We start from the raw sequence: 16,280 nt of genomic DNA, 5'->3' as shown, positions 1-16,280 counted from the left end.
CACCAGTAATGCTTTTAAAATAATAAACTCTGAAATGACATTTGCAAACAGTTCCACTGCAGTTGTAACCCTAGACAAAACCCTAGGTTTTGTACTGACTGTTCTCGACTGTTACCTTGTGTGGGAGATTACTTTCATGTTAATGGAAGAGCAGCTCTGTGTGGCTTGGCTGACGTTTCTGAACTCATATGGTTGCCTGCATCGTGGACCTCCGTGCTGGTAATCATAAATCAATGTGAGTGTCTGTTTAGTGCCCTGTTGTATTTGGGAAATGAATTTGCTTTTATTTCTTTTGTTTTCAAGTGAAAACTACCTGGTTCGCTGGTCAAGTTCAGGATTGCCTAAGGATATAGACAGATTACACAATTTGCGAGCTGTCTTTACTGTAAGTATACCCAGAGAAGTTCATTTGAATCATCCTCCATCCTAATGATTATTTTTAATGACCTCCCTCTGACTTTTCTCCCCGCTAGAGCATGGATCCTTGGGATGCCTGTAATCCATGGGGATTCAGTAATAATAAAACACTTTCCCAGAACCGTTTTGAGTCTCTAGCTTCCCTTCGAATCCCCAGGATGGAGATTTACCCCAGCACTCTCTTAAACTGGTATCTGAAGTTCCCTTCACATTAATGGACTGTTGTTATTCAGTTCCTTTTTGTTACGTGAATAACTTATTAAAATGCTAAAAACTGGTCCTAGAAGAGAGTCTCAATCCATCTTGTTACTGTCTATTTCAATTGAACCTGCATTGAGTCATGGTTCTCCAAAATAATTTATGGAAATTAATATTTCCAGGACCTCGGAAGCAAAGACCTGAAAAGGGACAAAATCAGTTTTGTTTGTCAAATCGTTCGAGTGGGTCGCATGGAGCTCAGAGACAACAACACCAGGAAACTGACCTCGGGCTTGCGGCGGCCTTTCGGAGTGGCCGGTAATGCGTTCCTCTCCTTTTCCTGAGCGTTTCAAGACCGTCACGTTCATTCTGAATAGAAGCTGCAGCTGAACACTGGACAGCGGGCTGCTTTGATTTATAAGCTCTTCCGTTAGGGGAAAAAATCTCTTCGTCCTTTTCTGTGTGGTTTCTGTGGACGCGCAGCTGAGGATGCTTCGGTCTGCAAGTTTCAGATGTAAATCATGTATTTGGTTTTCAAGCAGATCACATCTCCTGAGGGAGACCCTGACCCACATTCTCAGCCTGGAGGAAAGCCAGTCTCTGGACGTTTTCAGGGTTTCTGGACCTGGTGATTGATTGATATAGGAGTAAATTGGCACTGAGTAGTCAAAGTGATGAAGAGGTGGAGGGAGAATGGACCATGAGGAGGACACGGTTATCTTGAAATAGGTGCTGTCTGTCCTCCGTATTTGTGTTCTGTTATTTTGGCGACAGCTCAAGAAAAGAGAGAGCTTAGTCATATCTGCTGGGGGAAGGTGAAGGAGTCCCCAGTCTGTTGGAGGAAGGTGAGAGTTTGTCCCCAGTCTGCCAGGGGAAGGTGAAGGTGTCCCCATACTGCTGGGGAAGGTGAAGATGTCCCCCCAGTCTGTTGGGGAAAGGTGAAGATGTCCCCCCAGTCTGCTGGGGGAAGGTGATGGTGAAGGTGTCCCCCTAGTCTGCTGGAGGAAGGTGAAGGAAGCTACATGTTTTTGGTGCAGAAGGTAAATATTTTAATGCAGTGATTCTCGACCCTAACTGTACATGAGAACGGTTTGGGGAACTATTAAAAAATGTATTCTTGCCCAGGCCCCACAGCCTGCCAATTAAATTAGAATTGCTGCTTTGAGCAACATCAACCTGTGAGCCACCATGGGCCGTGCGGCGCCTGGTGGGGCGCTGCCCTCAGACTGCCTTTCCTCCTTGTGTTACACGTGGCGTTGAGCACAGCCAGTGGGGCTGTCCCGAGGTAGTGCGTGCCTCCAGTCCACTCAGGACAGCCTCCCACCTGCTGTTCCCTTTGTGGTTCGGAAAGGACACTTCTCCGGAGGTTGATCACCTGTTTGGTAACCGCTTCTGTCCGTTCTGGTGCAATTCCAGTTCCCACATAGGAACCTAATTTTGAGTTTTTATCCAGAATAACTTCCGCCTGTTTGTGTCAAGAGAGCCCAGGTGAACAGTGTGTTCTCAACCTTCTATGGAAAATATTATGTCACATTTCTCTTTTAATATAGTATGATAGCAGGGATATAAAAATTATGAAAAAACAAAAGCATCATTAAAACATACGTCATTCTTAATTCCGTGTAGCCGGGCTTGTGCCCGAGTCACAACCAGAGCAGGAACTTCCTTGGCACGGGCCAGCGTGCTGACGAGCAGCCGTGGAGGACACTCCCTGCGCACGCTGCCTGCATTGTCATGCCTTCACCTCCTGGGCTTGGGAGGGGGGCCCTGGAGGGGCTGTCACTTCTAGGACGTAGAGGACGAGGGCTGCCTTCTCCTGACTGGGGCTGGGCTGCGCGTTGCAGTCCTTGCTCCCTCGCTGCCTTCCTGCAAGCCTTGGCTGGGCTCCTCGTGTGTTCCCAGAGCCAGATACCGGGGCTGTATGACCAGGGAGACACACTCAACTGGCGGGACCAGCCCCACGACGGAGGAGAGAGGTGTGCGGACACGCAGGCAGGCTGTCTGTTGTGGACTGCGGGCGGCAGGGGGTGTCCAAGGCTCAGACTCCCCTTGCCGTGGCCCAGAGCCACGTAGTTGTGAATTGGTGGTCAAAGTGTGGTCTCGGGTATGGGAGCATCATCACAGTAGGTGCATCGAGTGCCGCTCGGTGGCCTCCAAGAGGGCTTAAAGCTGGGAGCATCTTCTAGAAGTTGGAGACTGCAGTCCAGGCCATACATTTCAGAGCACCCACCACTGGAAGTTCCAATTCACTTGTGATTCTTTGACCTGCATCTCTAAACCCATGCACAGGCTCTTTGCTCTGTGACGAGCACTGGCTTCGCAGAGTGCGGGGCCATGTTCTCCCTCGGGACACACTCAGGAGGCTCAGGAGGCCCCGTGGGCTCCACCGAACCAGCCAGGAGGTGGCATGGCGTCTCTTCTGGTCCTACAGAGTCCTCCCCCTTTTTTGGGGGGGCATGTGGTAGAAATGGAAATGGTCCACATTTTCAGTATATGACCGTGGTCACCAAGGAAGGCACCACGAGGAGAGAAGCAAGCATGCTGCTGAGCTCTCTTCGATCAAGGCTCGTGATCGAGCAGAGAGAGAGCGAGTGTCCAGGGCTCTTCGGTCTCTGGCTGCGTTGGTCAGAGCTTGAGCATTGGAGATTTTCTCGCTCTCTGACTTTGGGCAAGGTCATTCGATTGTGTCCGGGGGCCTGAATTTTCTCAATTGTGCAGCAGGTGCTTGTCGGTCGTGCCCCTTGAAAGAGCTTCCACAGGTGCCGGCATGGGGTGGGTGGGTGGCTGGCAGCCACGTTACTATTGTGACATCACTTGGGGGAATGCGAGAACGTACGGATGCCCCAGAGCCGCACCAACCAGTGTGGTCGGCCCTGGCCACACGCGGCTATTACATAAATGAAGGAAATCAGAGGAAAATTGGGTTCACCACCACGTTTCAAGTGCTCGTGGTTCTAGAACATCTCGTCATCACACAACGTGCTGTGGGGCAGTGCGGCTCTAGCGTGTCCGTTAGGCAAAGGAATTTATTTATTTAAAAAATTATTTGAAATTAAAAAAAAAAAGATTTTATTTATTTGAGAGAGAGAGAGTGGGAGAGAGAACACAAGCAGGGGGAGAGACAGGCAGAGGGAGAAGGGGAGGCAGACTCCCTGCTGAGCAGGGAGCCCGAAGAGGGGCTGGATCCCAGGACCCTGAGCTGAAGGCAGACCTTAACTGACTGGGCCCCCCAGGCACCCCTAGGCAAAGGAGTTTACTAAATGGAACGCTGCTGTTTGAACCGCACTCCCATTTGGGCCATCGTTTTCAGAAACTTCATTTTTCTTTTGAACATGGAAATCTTTATTTTTTTTTATTTTTTATTTTTTTTAAGATTTTATTTATTTATTTAACAGAGACAGCCAGCGAGAGAGGGAACACAAGCAGGGGGAGTGGGAGAGAAAGAAGCAGGCTCCTAGCGGAGGAGCCTGATGTGGGGCTCGATCCCAGAACGCTGGGATCACGCCCTGAGCCGAAGGCAGACGCTTAACGACTGCGCCACCCAGGCGCCCCTGAACATGGAAATCTTTAAGCTCATATATTAAAAAAAAAAAAATGCCATCGTGTGGTTTATGCCGTTGTTTGTCAGAAGACAATCTGATGTTCCTGTTTGTTTGTTTTCTCTGATTACAGCACTTAAAACAATGTTCTTTTCTTGTCCCCAGTGATGGATGTAACAGATATAATAAATGGAAAAGTGGATGACGAAGACAAGCAGCATTTCATCCCCTTTCAGCCGTAAGTATGGAGCCATCAGAGCACTCAGCCAGATAGAATATGGAAACCGTGTGTTTGTAATAATTCTCTTTGAAATTAAGTTTATAAATTCAGCACACATAGTCACTGTAGTCACTGCCGTAGTGCATGGCATTTTTGTAGCCCCAAGAAACGGGGGTGAAAGTTGCTTTATTGTCTTGCATGTAGAAGATTTTCCATGTGATTCAGGGGAGTCACCTTATCACACAGGACACGCAGAAATCCGCTTCTGGGAGCATGCATGTTTCTTCGCATCATTGATGGATTCTAGTAGCTATTCTCATATTCAAAATATAGTACTTTCCACTGTATCATGGGAGGTTGCTCTCTTTAAAATAGAAAACCAAACAAAATAATGATGAATTCTTTTTTTTTTTTAAAGATTTTATTTATTTATTCGACAGAGATAGAGACAGCCAGCGAGAGAAGGAACACAAGCAGGGGGAGTGGGAGAGGAAGAAGCAGGCTCACAGCAGAGGAGCCTGATGTGGGGCTCGATCCCATAACGCCGGGATCACACCCTGAGCCGAAGGCAGACGCTTAACCGCTGTGCCACCCAGGCGCCCCAATAATGATGAATTCTTTATCATCAAAAGAGAAATAACGCTTGAAGCGAATAATCATGCTGCTGATTCTCTGTCTCTAGTTGCTTAGAGCGGACTGGGTCTGTGCCCGCCATGCTTAGGGTTTATCTAGTTCTGAAGCTAAGTGTGTGGAGAGGTGCGGGAGGCTTGGAAAACATTTGGAGATTTGCTAAATTGATTCTCTGATTGGAAGGTAGATCCCGTGGAAAAGGTCGAAAGAATCGGTTATTTCCTTGGAGATTAAAGCGAGAGAGTACCTACATAATGGTCTGTGGCCACTTCACCAGGCACTTCTCCATCTCAGACAGCCGTGGAGAAAAAGGAAGAGGGATTGGAGTGGTTTAGGTTAATCACAGAGACAGTTTCCTCCTGGGGGTGTGAAATCTTAGAAGAGGAGACCATAAGGCATGTTAGAATGACCTGTCAGAGCGCTCTGCCTTCTGCCTCTTCTCATTTCTGGTTTTACTTAAGTGGTTCCGGGCTTGAAACAAATTTATTTTAGGAATTGTACCTTGTGTTCAGGTGTTGGCTGAGGAGGCTTGGAGGCTGGTGATGCCTGGTGGGTAGCTGAAGGAGTCTCTCTGGGGGTGAGGTGGGCAGGAGCCGTGAGCTTGGCTTGCCTCTGTACCACCCGTTTTTGCATGAGGGATCCCCTCACTCAGCCCCCGGCTTGAGAACCACTTGTTCAGGATGGGATTAGAGTGGTTTTCTTTGCAGGCAGGTGATCTAGTCAGATAGCATCCTAAAGCACGGCTCAGTGGAAAATTTTGTAATCTTCCCAACATGAGAATAACAGAAAACCCTGCATTTACCAGCTTGAAATGGGTATCTCACCACATCCAACTGGAGGTACAGGTTTTCTGTGGCTTCATTCTGTTAGAGTTGCCCTTCTGTCCAATATGGTAACCTTCTGGCCAGTATGGTAACCACGAGCTACATGTGGCTCTTTAAATTAATGAAGATTAAATAAAATTAGATTCCTAGTTCCTCAGTTACACTAGTCCCATTTAAAGTGTTCAGTACCACAGGTGTGGTGGCTACCATATTTGTCAGTGCGGATCTAGAACATTCCCATTGTTGCCCAACATCCTGTTGGATAGAGCTGTCTTGGAGTCACACTCAGTGAAGATAGTTACAAAGGGAGCATAGAATCTGAAAGTTTCCTCAGTAAACAAGTGAAACATCATCTTTGAACATGGGCAGATATTGAGGTAATAAATAAAATACACCCATATAAAATGATAATATTAAGTGGCTTCTTTTGCCCATGAGAAATAATGTAGCCCAGTGCTGTTTTGAATGCTGTTTTATATATTAGACCTCAGAGTTTCTTGATGCCCTAATGTACCACTGAGTTGAAATTACCTGTTGCCTGCTAGTATCTTCTGGGAAAAGTCAAGAAAAAATAAACAACTGTGGGTTATTGTTTGAAAAGTTAGGGGGGTTATTAGTTTTAGATCCACTAGTCTAAGTTTCACTGGGACATGTTAGCAGCCGCCTGAGATAGTGTATTGCTGCCATCTTTTTCTGTCTTATAACAAAACACCCATTTTAAGAAATATTATTACATGTTCAACTCTTACTGTAATTTGTGACTCCTTGCTCCATTAAAAGAAGACTAATATACAGATTAATATTTCCAGTGTTTGAAACAAAAGAGCAGCATGATTTTAATAGCAAAATAAGCAATGAAACCAGTTCTTTGGGAAATGCCATGCTAATGAAACCGTTTTTTGCTCCATTAAAACTGATTTATTATATCACAGGATAAGTTTTAGGGAAGGAAACACAGAGTACATCTTTTTCTTTCTGTCTTTTTTAACTTGGTGAAGTAAATTAAAATAGTCCTCAGCTCTCTTGAGTAATGTGGGCTCACGTGATGAATAACACTTGTCCTTGGTTCTGGAAATGATTTTAAACATTATGTACTTGACGTACATTTTCTTGCTCATTGCATATTGTGCTTTGCTGTGCTACGTGGCATTTCTCTTTGCACATGTTGCCTGTTTGTACTTATCTCTTGGTCCTAGTGTAGCTTCTATGAAAAACTCATGGTCCACGGGACCCCCAAGTGTTGATGGTTTACATTCATAATTGGGTCACAGTTTCACCTTCAGACATGGTAGTTATGTTCTTCAGAGACTGTGCCATTCTGCTCACACTTAATTATCTGAGGCCACATTGGGTGCACAGTCTGATGGAGGAGAGTGGTCACCACCCAAGTTCCCCAAGCAATTAAGTTGTAGGGATCTTTTTTTGGTCTTAATTTTGCTTTTCCCTTCGCACCTCCTGCCCCTTGACCTATGCATGGTCAGGAATTATTGAAATTGAAGAAATGGACGTAAACATTCCTTGTGATTAAATGCTGTCCAACCACATTATTTTCAGTTAAGGGCCCTTTTTCATTATCTGGTATAGATGGAGTGGAGGCTTGGTGCTTGTTTATTTCCTGGGGATAGGGTCGACCTCGTTTGCTTTACTTCTCTTGTGTGGTTCAGCATTTTCCTGATCAATGCTCTTCCCTGTCTCTCTTGTCACCTATCCTGTCCTTTGTCGTGCGTTGACTCATGATGACTCTCTCGCATTCGGTGACGATGATCTCTTGTGTTCCCTTGTTACCGTGACCTCTGGGTCTCTGTGCCCCTTTGTCTCCTGTGGTCTTGGTCGTCCCGTGCCCTCCAGGCTCGCGTTGGACGACGCCATTCGACACAAGCCGCTGAACATGTCATCCCGTTTTTCACCCAGGGTGGCAGGGGAGAATGACTTCCTTCAGACTGTTATAAACAAAGTCATTGCTGCCAAAGAAGTCAACCACAAGGGCCAGGGTATGTATTCTATTGTTTTATTGCTACAAATGTTCACTTATTACATGAACTTGGGATGCTATGTGGTTTGCATTTTAGTTTGATGATGGTGGTGATGGTGATTAGGTTGGTGATGATAATGGTGGTGATGGTGATGATAGTGTTGATGGTGATGATGGTGGTGGTGATGATAATGTTGGTGATGAGCATGGTGATGATGGTGATGATAAGGATGAAGATGGTGACGGGGATGACGAGAATGAGGGTGATGGTGATGATGGCGATGGTGCTGATGGTGATGGTCATGTGGGCAGTGTTGGATCATGATCCAAGTGTACAATGTGTGTACAGTGTATGAAGGTTTTCTTGCTGATCTCCCTTGTAAGCATTGCTGAGAGCCACCCCCCTGGTTGAGTGGGGGAAGGCTGAATGGGACGTGGGACACAATGAAATGTTTGCAAAGAGCCCGGAGTTGATGAGACTTGGAAGCAAGTCATTTATTTGCCTTCTTGAGTCTTCTCCAGCCCTCCCGTCTCCTCCTAGCCATTTTCAAAAGAACTTGAAGGGTTTTACCAGAGAATACAGTCACTGTCCACCGGCTGTTAGTTCATCTTTGCTGCTCAAAGAAATGTGGAGACACTTGACACAGCCCAGCCCCGCATGCGCCCCTGATTCTTCTGTGCCTGTGTCGCAAGCTCAGTCCCAGCACATGGTTTCCTGGGGCTTCCCTTCCTCCCCCCGAGGCTGTGGCTTCGTTTTGGAGACGGATCTCTCTTCAGTTTTGTAATGGAAGGGATTTTTCCTCCTGACTCCACGTCTTGCACTCATCATTTTTAATCCCACGCTGACAGGTTTCCCAGCAGCTGACCTTCTGTTGGCAGAAGCAATGAATCAATCACCCTGGGCTGGTGACAGTTGGCACTTGGGCTGGCCAGGACCGCTGCCAGAAAACAGCTGTTTATGGAGGCCTGGCCTCCAGCTTGAGGGGAGTCACCTTCAGAACTTCTCCTATCTAAGGCTGCTCTTAGCACCAGTGGGAGAACCCACTCTTCAGTCCTTGGATAGATGCAAACTTATAAACTCAGTAGAGCTTAAATGGATAGACCTCTTTCATTGTCTAGTTACCTTATGTCACTAGCCTTTTAAGAAACAATTCTCTTGACTCATTTCCCACTGTTATAAAGGAGAGTATGAATGGAGTTCGAAGAATGTTCTGGAGGAGTGAGAAGCCTTTGGCTTTCTTTGGTGTGAACCACTCAGCCCCCTCCCTGGCAAACAACAACAAAACAAAAACCCCAACTAAAGCATTAATGAACCCTAACCTCTGTCTACAGAGCAGTTAAAGCTGACCCAGGACCCGCCTTCTCATCAATTACCAGCTCTCTGATTTGCACTTTAATTGAAAACCACAGGGAGATCCAATTAAAGCTGTGTTGATTGGAGCCGCCCTCAGACTGGGAGCACCAGTCCCCAGACTCCCAGGCTCCCGCTGGATTGAAATTTCTCTTGCAGAGCCATCAGATTTTGAGAAACTTCCATCACAGAGTCACACAGCAGCAGTGGAGATGGGTGTCAGGCCAGCAGGAGGACCCACAGCCTGCCTCTTGTCAGGCTCACTGGTGTTGGGCTGCAAATCTGTCACCAGAGCTGATACCGGGTGCCCTAATTCCTTGAAGTCCAGGAGGAGGAGTGTTTTTAGTTCACAGTGAGAACTGAGAGACAAGAACATTGTTTTTTCGAGGGGACCACAGGTGCCTTCCTGAACTGAAGTGCCCCTGGGCAGTGTTGCTGTTTTTTGTCCTTGAAGCTAAAGTGAACGTTTCTCTGGGGCTCACTGGTAAGCCTGCTTCAGTGCATTCCAGGGAGACCCGAGAGAGAGGTGCGAGGCGTGTGGGTTGGCCCCATGAAGCTCCGTGTTGATTTCGGTGGTGACCCTGGCTCCCCCTGATGATGTCTGCATGCCCATCAGGCCGCGGGGAGGAGTGCGGGGCGGTGGGAGGAACCAGCAGGCCCGCAGTTTTCACAGAGAACCAGGAGTTTCTCAAGCTTATCTGTTCTGAGCTCCTCTCTAGGCTTTGGCCCATTTTAGGTTGACGTCCACATGTTTATTTGTCACAATTGACATTTTTTATGTTTAGCCCAAATTATTCTGAACCCTGAACCCAGAGGTGCTGGGTGTTTAATGTGGACAGCGAGTCCTCAGACACCCCCGGACATCTGTTCCTATTGTTTGACATGGAATGAATGCTAATCTTTTTTGTTTTTAGCTACTCTGGTTAAGCAAAAGTCAACCTAAAATGCACTTTTTCTTTGAAAATTGGGCTCATTTTCTCCTTTGAGGAAAGTGTTTTAAACCCAATATAATCAAGAGAGCTTAATCTCCGTGTTTAAATCGTGTCATAACAAATTGAATTGTGTCATTAAGTTACTCGTTTATGAACTAGGATCGTCGAGCAAGCTGGCATTTGTGAGAAAGAGAAGGTGTTTGAAAGGCGGCAGGAGTTTCGAATGGTGTTATTAACATTTCTCTGCCTCTGACCGCTGTAAACGATCACCTCACCGTGTCCTGCAGGTCCTTGAAAAATGTCCTTGAGTCACATTCGTCCTGGGGACATTCATTCCTTTGGCAGGTTTTGGGACCTGAGTGAGATTTGAGAGCCCGTCGGCGGCACCCCGGTGTCCCCGGTACAGATTGTGTGCGTCCGCGTCACCTGCCGTGATACGGGCTGGGTTTAGCTCCCACTTGCCTTTCTTTGCCAGGGCCTTGTTGCAGGGCACATTGTTTTTTTTTTTTTTTTTTTAAAGATTTTATTTATTTCAGAGAGAGACATACAGAGATAACTTGTGCATGAGAGAGCACGAGTAGGGAGGAGAGGGAGAAGCAGGCTCCCCACTGAGCAGGGAGCCTGACAGTGGGGCTCGATCCCAGGACCCTGAGATCATGACCTGAGCCACCCAGGCGCCCCTACAGTGCACATTCTGAGCAATGATACACGGGCCCCTGTTTAGTGTCACCTCCTGACACCTTTTTAGGGACCTCTTTTTATTGGTTATGCTTTTCTCTTCCTTCTTCAGTTCTCCCTCTTATAATTTGGAGTTTTAGATCTTGAAAGAGAAAGGAAAAGATATAAAAGGAAAGAAAAGGAGAATATCACGCGTAAAACAGTCTACCTTAGATAATACATTTGTTTGTGTTTATTGACTCTTTCTCGACTCCCAGTTTCTCAATGGTGTAGCTATGCCCACTCCCTCTGACCTTCATTTTCTGTTCCTTCTTTGTCCTTCTCCCATCAGCTTTGCCCCACACCCCCCGGCTTTCCTGGGGTGCACTCGCTGAGGTCTGCGGTAACACCCTGTGCCACAGACACTGGCCTGGTGCCCTATTCTCTGGGCTGCATTTTGTGCTAGTGACCCCACTGTGCCACCCCTCTGGGCTTTCCGTTTTTCTCTGGCCTCTGATGTCCTGTGTGAGCTTTCATTTCGGGAATTCAGTGCATAGTTCAGGGTCCTCTTCTTTCTCTCCTTTCTTGTGCTTTCACTGTTCAGGACATGGCCAGGATGCAGGGTTTTCTGGCTCAGGGAGTAGTATCCCCGGCACCTGCTGTTGGCGGTGCCCACACCCGGCCCCGTCTCTGTGAGCCACCCCTCCTTCCTCATGTTCTGGTTCAACCTCCACACAGGTCACTCCACCCCTACCTCCAGTGGTATTGCCTGGGTTTGTGCGGTGGCTTCTCTGCTGGGATCCTCACTTGGCTGTGAACTCCCCTCCCCTCCCACCTGCTCAGTCCCACACGATCCCCAGAGTACTGTCCAGTGAGATGCTGGTACTTGCTTGTCTTTGCAGCCTCCCCGCTCCTTCAGATGGAGCGGTTCCCACCATGGCTGATTGAGCCCTGCAGGCTTGGGACCCTGCTGCCCTTCCAAGCCTCCTTTCATGTCTCTCCCTCTACGGCTGGGGACGTCCAGCACCCGGGTGGGCACAGGTCTGCATGCCCCTTGCTTAGTGTTGACTCACCTTCCAATCTCTTGTGATGTCCCTTCGTCAGGAAAGTCTCTGTGACCCCCAGGATCATAGTCTTGGGGATACACTCTCCAGGTGCCCTGAACTTTTCCTCAGAAAGCTGTTGTTAGTTGCATATTTCACTGAGACCATGGCTTTAATGTTTGACTTGTGGGACAGAAGCTACGTCCCTGGTGGGGATATGATGAGTGTTTGCTCCGTGACTGCAGTGCCCAGTGTGTGTTGGGCATACAGTAGGTGCTTATTAGACACTTTTGAATAGATCAGAGGGACTGATGGCAGGAGGAAAAAATGTCATCAGTGACTATGGGCTTTCAGAGGGCTTTGCAGAGGACAGATGTTTCCAGGCCAGCTGATAGGAGACAGGAAGCTTGAGGAAAAGGGTGAGGTTTGGGGTTTCATCAAGCAGAGCAGCTCTGGGCAGGAGCAGCCTCAGGTGACACTCCTTGTGTGGGACCATCAGGGGTCTCCCAGTTCTGCTTGGAATGCACGTTTGTGGACAGGGTCTGCAGCTTTCCTGTTGGCCTTCTACTAAAGGCAGTGTGCTGAGCTAAGCAGTGATGAGTGGTCCCTGCTCCCTGGAAACATGCATCCTAGGGGAGAAATGGCTGGACAGACAGAAGATTAAAGCACACACACTGGTAGTGTTAGTGAGAGCAAATGCCTCTGTATTCTGATGGGCATGTGGGGTCCTGCAGGGCTGAGTGACCAGGTAACAAGCAGGCCAGGCCCCCAAGGTCCCAGGGACGGAGACCCGGATGTGTCAGCTGACAGTGACAACCTTCCTTCCCACCTGGGAGAAAGGCCCTGTCTTTGAGAATGGCTGAGAGCCTTGCAACTGATTTGTCTCCCGCCTTTGATTTTGTTCAAGTGTCTGCTGTATTCCCTTTTATTTTTACTTCCTGTTTGCTTGCTGCACAGGAGTATTTTACACAAAATGCTACTCTCCATCCTCTTTGTAGAGGGAGAGGATGGCATACACCCTCAGCTCATAGCTGCTAGCAAGTTCACCATGTTCTCTCCACGGCAGCCCTTCATCTTGCTCAGAGGATTTCAGAGTCTTCACTTGCCCTCCTTGGAGGGAAGAGCCAAGTGGTAGCAGAGCATTTGTTCGTCCTTTGCTGTGACGTCACGAAACAGAGGGACCAGGCTGCCTTGGCTGTGCGGGGCTGGCTAGCTGGTGGCTCGCAGCCCAGTGCTGGGCTGTCTACCTTCTGGAAAGCATATGAGACTTCCTGGGTTAGAGAAGCTGTGAATTTACCTCCTGAGCCCTCCTGTGCTGTCATCCTTCTGGGGAGAATGGAAAAGGAGAGGTCCCTCAATCACTGCTAGAAACGTGCTTCTTCCTGATTTATCTTCAGTGCCAGTGAGAGGAGTCCTTGGTTCTGGGCAGGTCCCGTGCACAGCTGCTGCTCACGTGCATTCACCAGGGCGAGAGACCCCCCAGGGTAGGGTTTGTCCCCCACGAGTCAGACACAGGAGGTTCCCCTGTGCCAGCTACCTTTCCTTGGCCCCTCTCTTTCCCTTTCTCATACACCCACGTTTTCTCCTTAGATGTTGACTTGTGAACTAACAGTTGCTCCTTCGTTGAGATTGGTTTCCTGAAATAATCTTTGAAAAACGTATAAGATAAAACATGACTCATGTATCCATTGTTTTTCTAGGTTTGTGGGTAACATTGAAATTACTTCCTGGAGATATCCATCAGATTAGAAAAGAATTTCCTCACTTAGTGGACAGGACCACCGCGGTGGCTCGGAAAACGGGGTTTCCGGAGATAATCATGCCTGGTAAGAACCGATGGCTTCTGCCCTCTGAGTGTGGTATGGATGTGGCCAGCGTTCGGGGAGCTTGTATAGCTGGCCCCAAAGCGCAGTGTGGGGACAGTGACCGGAAGGAGCTCTGGCAAGCAGAGGTTGAGCTTGTGGGAGGTGATGTGTCAACCCCCTGGGGTGGCTATGGATCATTCTGGCAGGCAGGAGCTGTGGCCAGAGTGAGAGCTGACTACCTAGGTTCAGGCTGCGGGGAGGTGGCTTCTCTTGGTTGTAATAACCTGCTGGTGGGAGTGACGTCTGGCACTATTGGTATAAGGACAAGCAAGGGAATCAAGCATTTCCAGAAACCCAGCCCTGAGAGCTCGAGGTGGGTTTCTGCCACCAGCTGGAGTGAACGTCATCATTATTGTAAGCAGAGCCCTTTACTGTCCGTATTCCACTGTCCACCCTTAATCCAGAAGCCTTGCAGTTTGTCTGTACCCCACATCATCTAGTGAAAAGGAAGAACAGGAGTTCGACATTCCACTGTCCCTGGCTGCACAGACTGCGTGTACCGGGTTGGGTAACACATAAAATGTAGTAAAGGGCAGTGGAGTATGGGGCCCGTATGGGACCCTTTCAAGGGCTGGGTGGTTGGTTCACTCTAGGATGAAGGTAGCTCTTTTATGATGGTAACATAGGTTCACAGCGAAGGTCCTGTAACAGCTTTGGAATCATCCAGAACGTGTTCAAAGTTAAGGGGGCACAGTTTAGGTAAATGGACCCTACTACGTTCCAGGCTTTGGAAAATGGCCCTCAGGGTCGGTTGTGGGTTAAATGTCTCTTCACCACTGTGGTCCCCAGCCTCAAACCCCAGCCTTCAGCCCTGGAAGTGAGAACGCAGGACCTGGAGTCCGGCTTGTGCTTGGAATTGCGCCACAGTGCAATCCGACCTCACTCAGATGTGCTCTGCTGCTCTGAAGAAGGAGAGGAATGATAATTCCTACCTGCAGGGCGGGTTGGAGTTGGGATGCCGTAGGGGATAAACTCACAGAAAACACAAGGCCAGCTCAAGCGGCCGAACCCTGAGGCTGTTCATCAGCTCCGCACCTGAGCCACAGATTCAGCCCGGGCGCTGGCTCTGCTTCTGCCTACAAGCTCTGCTGGCTGCTCTCCTGTGCATATTGACTTTGTCCTCTGTGTAAGGGCCCTGATGGCTACCCGTGTCCTGAACAAGATGGTATGATTTTGACCCAGTGCTGCCCAGCAAGGAGCCTGAGCATCTCCCAGACTGGCCTGCTCAGGCCTGCGCCCCGCAGCCCCCAGACGGTGATGGGCTGGGTGGTGGAATGTGCACATTAGCCATCTAGACGTCAGCTCCTCCCAATGGCAAGGGCTGCATGTGGGAGACGTGGATTCCTGACGCATGTTTGCGTAGACATCTGATCAAAACAAGGAAGGAGGGGCAGCACGTGAATGTTTACACCTGGTTCCTGCTCAGTTCATATTTCTCACTATCGCTCAGGCCCGGTAATGGATTTTAAGCTTATTAAACCAATAATGGAATTCCATATTAAGATTAATCTCATATTTACATAATACTTTCAGTTTCCCAATAACGATCATATTAATAATCTGATTTGATCCTCACGAGATCTTGGGCAAGCCCGTTAATATTTATCCTTTATATCTGTGGGATACTTTTTGGTTTGCACATAATGCTTACATTAATAATTTGGCTTGATCTGTCTAAGGGTCTTGGAAGCCTACACATTGGTGTTGAACTAATTGCGATTGAAATTAAGCCACAGCCTAAAGTTACACAGCTAGTGAGAAGTAGAAATGGGGCCAAACCACCCCACATTCAGAGATTCCCCATTGTGTCCCTTTACAGGGCCTTGCTGTACACTCGCAGGGAGAGATATCCACTCATTGTGCATGCTGTCAGGGTTATTGCTTTGTTTATTTTAGGGCAGGTGGGGACATGTTCTTTCTGCTACCTCTGTCTTTCAGGGCTGTTGTGCGTCATTGTATATCTGACTGGTGAATCGATGTGAAAGACATCTCAGATCGTTTAGGTTGGATCATAGTGGCTCACCCATACAGGAAGAAAGCGTGACATCCGGCACGCTGTGAAACTGAGGGATACCTTCCATGGGTGGGAGTCAAGTCTGTGTGCAGCAAATTAATTTGGAGCTCTTAGGGGATGTATTGCTTGCATGTGGACTCGAGATGAAATTTACAGATTAGGATGACATTGGGCATTCATCTTGGGTGGTCTAGGATGGCTTCATGTTTGGAGGGAGACCCAGAAAACTTCTAGCTTGTACTGGTTATATTTCCCTTTATAATTGATTATCTTAAAAAGTAAGTCTGGACCTCTGAAATAATCTCCTAATAGATTTCTGGGGAAGCCATATAGCTGACTGTTGTTCCAGTTGGTTCTGTGTGCTGAGTTGGGAGTCAGGGTTCCTGTAGTGTGGGATTCTAGCTGGAGTGAGTGACCATGTTCTCTATGGCCGTGGAATCATTGGACAGGTCCTGGGTGCTGCATTGTACCCTCAGGGGAGAGAGAGAGGGAGAGAGAGAAAGAGAGACAGCCACAGCCTGGGGTGTTTTCACTCCGACCCCTGGCCTTTAACTTGGTAGGACCTGTGCACTGTCCCATCTTGTCCCATCTTACGGAGATGCTTTTTACAGAGATGTG

The 16,280-nt window shown here is 48.2% G+C and overlaps 1 protein-coding gene across 1 annotated transcript in view; it reads left to right on the top strand.

The window, feature by feature from the left end:
* The window catches only part of DOCK1 (dedicator of cytokinesis 1), a 495,125-nt gene that overhangs the window by 79,789 nt on the left and 399,056 nt on the right, over nt 1-16,280 (top strand). The window contains 5 exon segments of the mRNA XM_040623969.1: nt 304-385; nt 798-933; nt 4,320-4,392; nt 7,677-7,819; nt 13,484-13,609. Coding sequence (XP_040479903.1) covers nt 304-385; nt 798-933; nt 4,320-4,392; nt 7,677-7,819; nt 13,484-13,609 — 560 coding nt within the window.

Source organism: Ursus maritimus, unplaced genomic scaffold, assembly GCF_017311325.1.
Source record: "Ursus maritimus isolate PB19 unplaced genomic scaffold, ASM1731132v1 scaffold_7, whole genome shotgun sequence".
Taxonomy (NCBI): Eukaryota; Metazoa; Chordata; class Mammalia; order Carnivora; family Ursidae; genus Ursus; species Ursus maritimus.
Note: the sequence above shows the minus strand (reverse complement) of the source record. Positions and strands in the feature narration are given on the sequence as shown.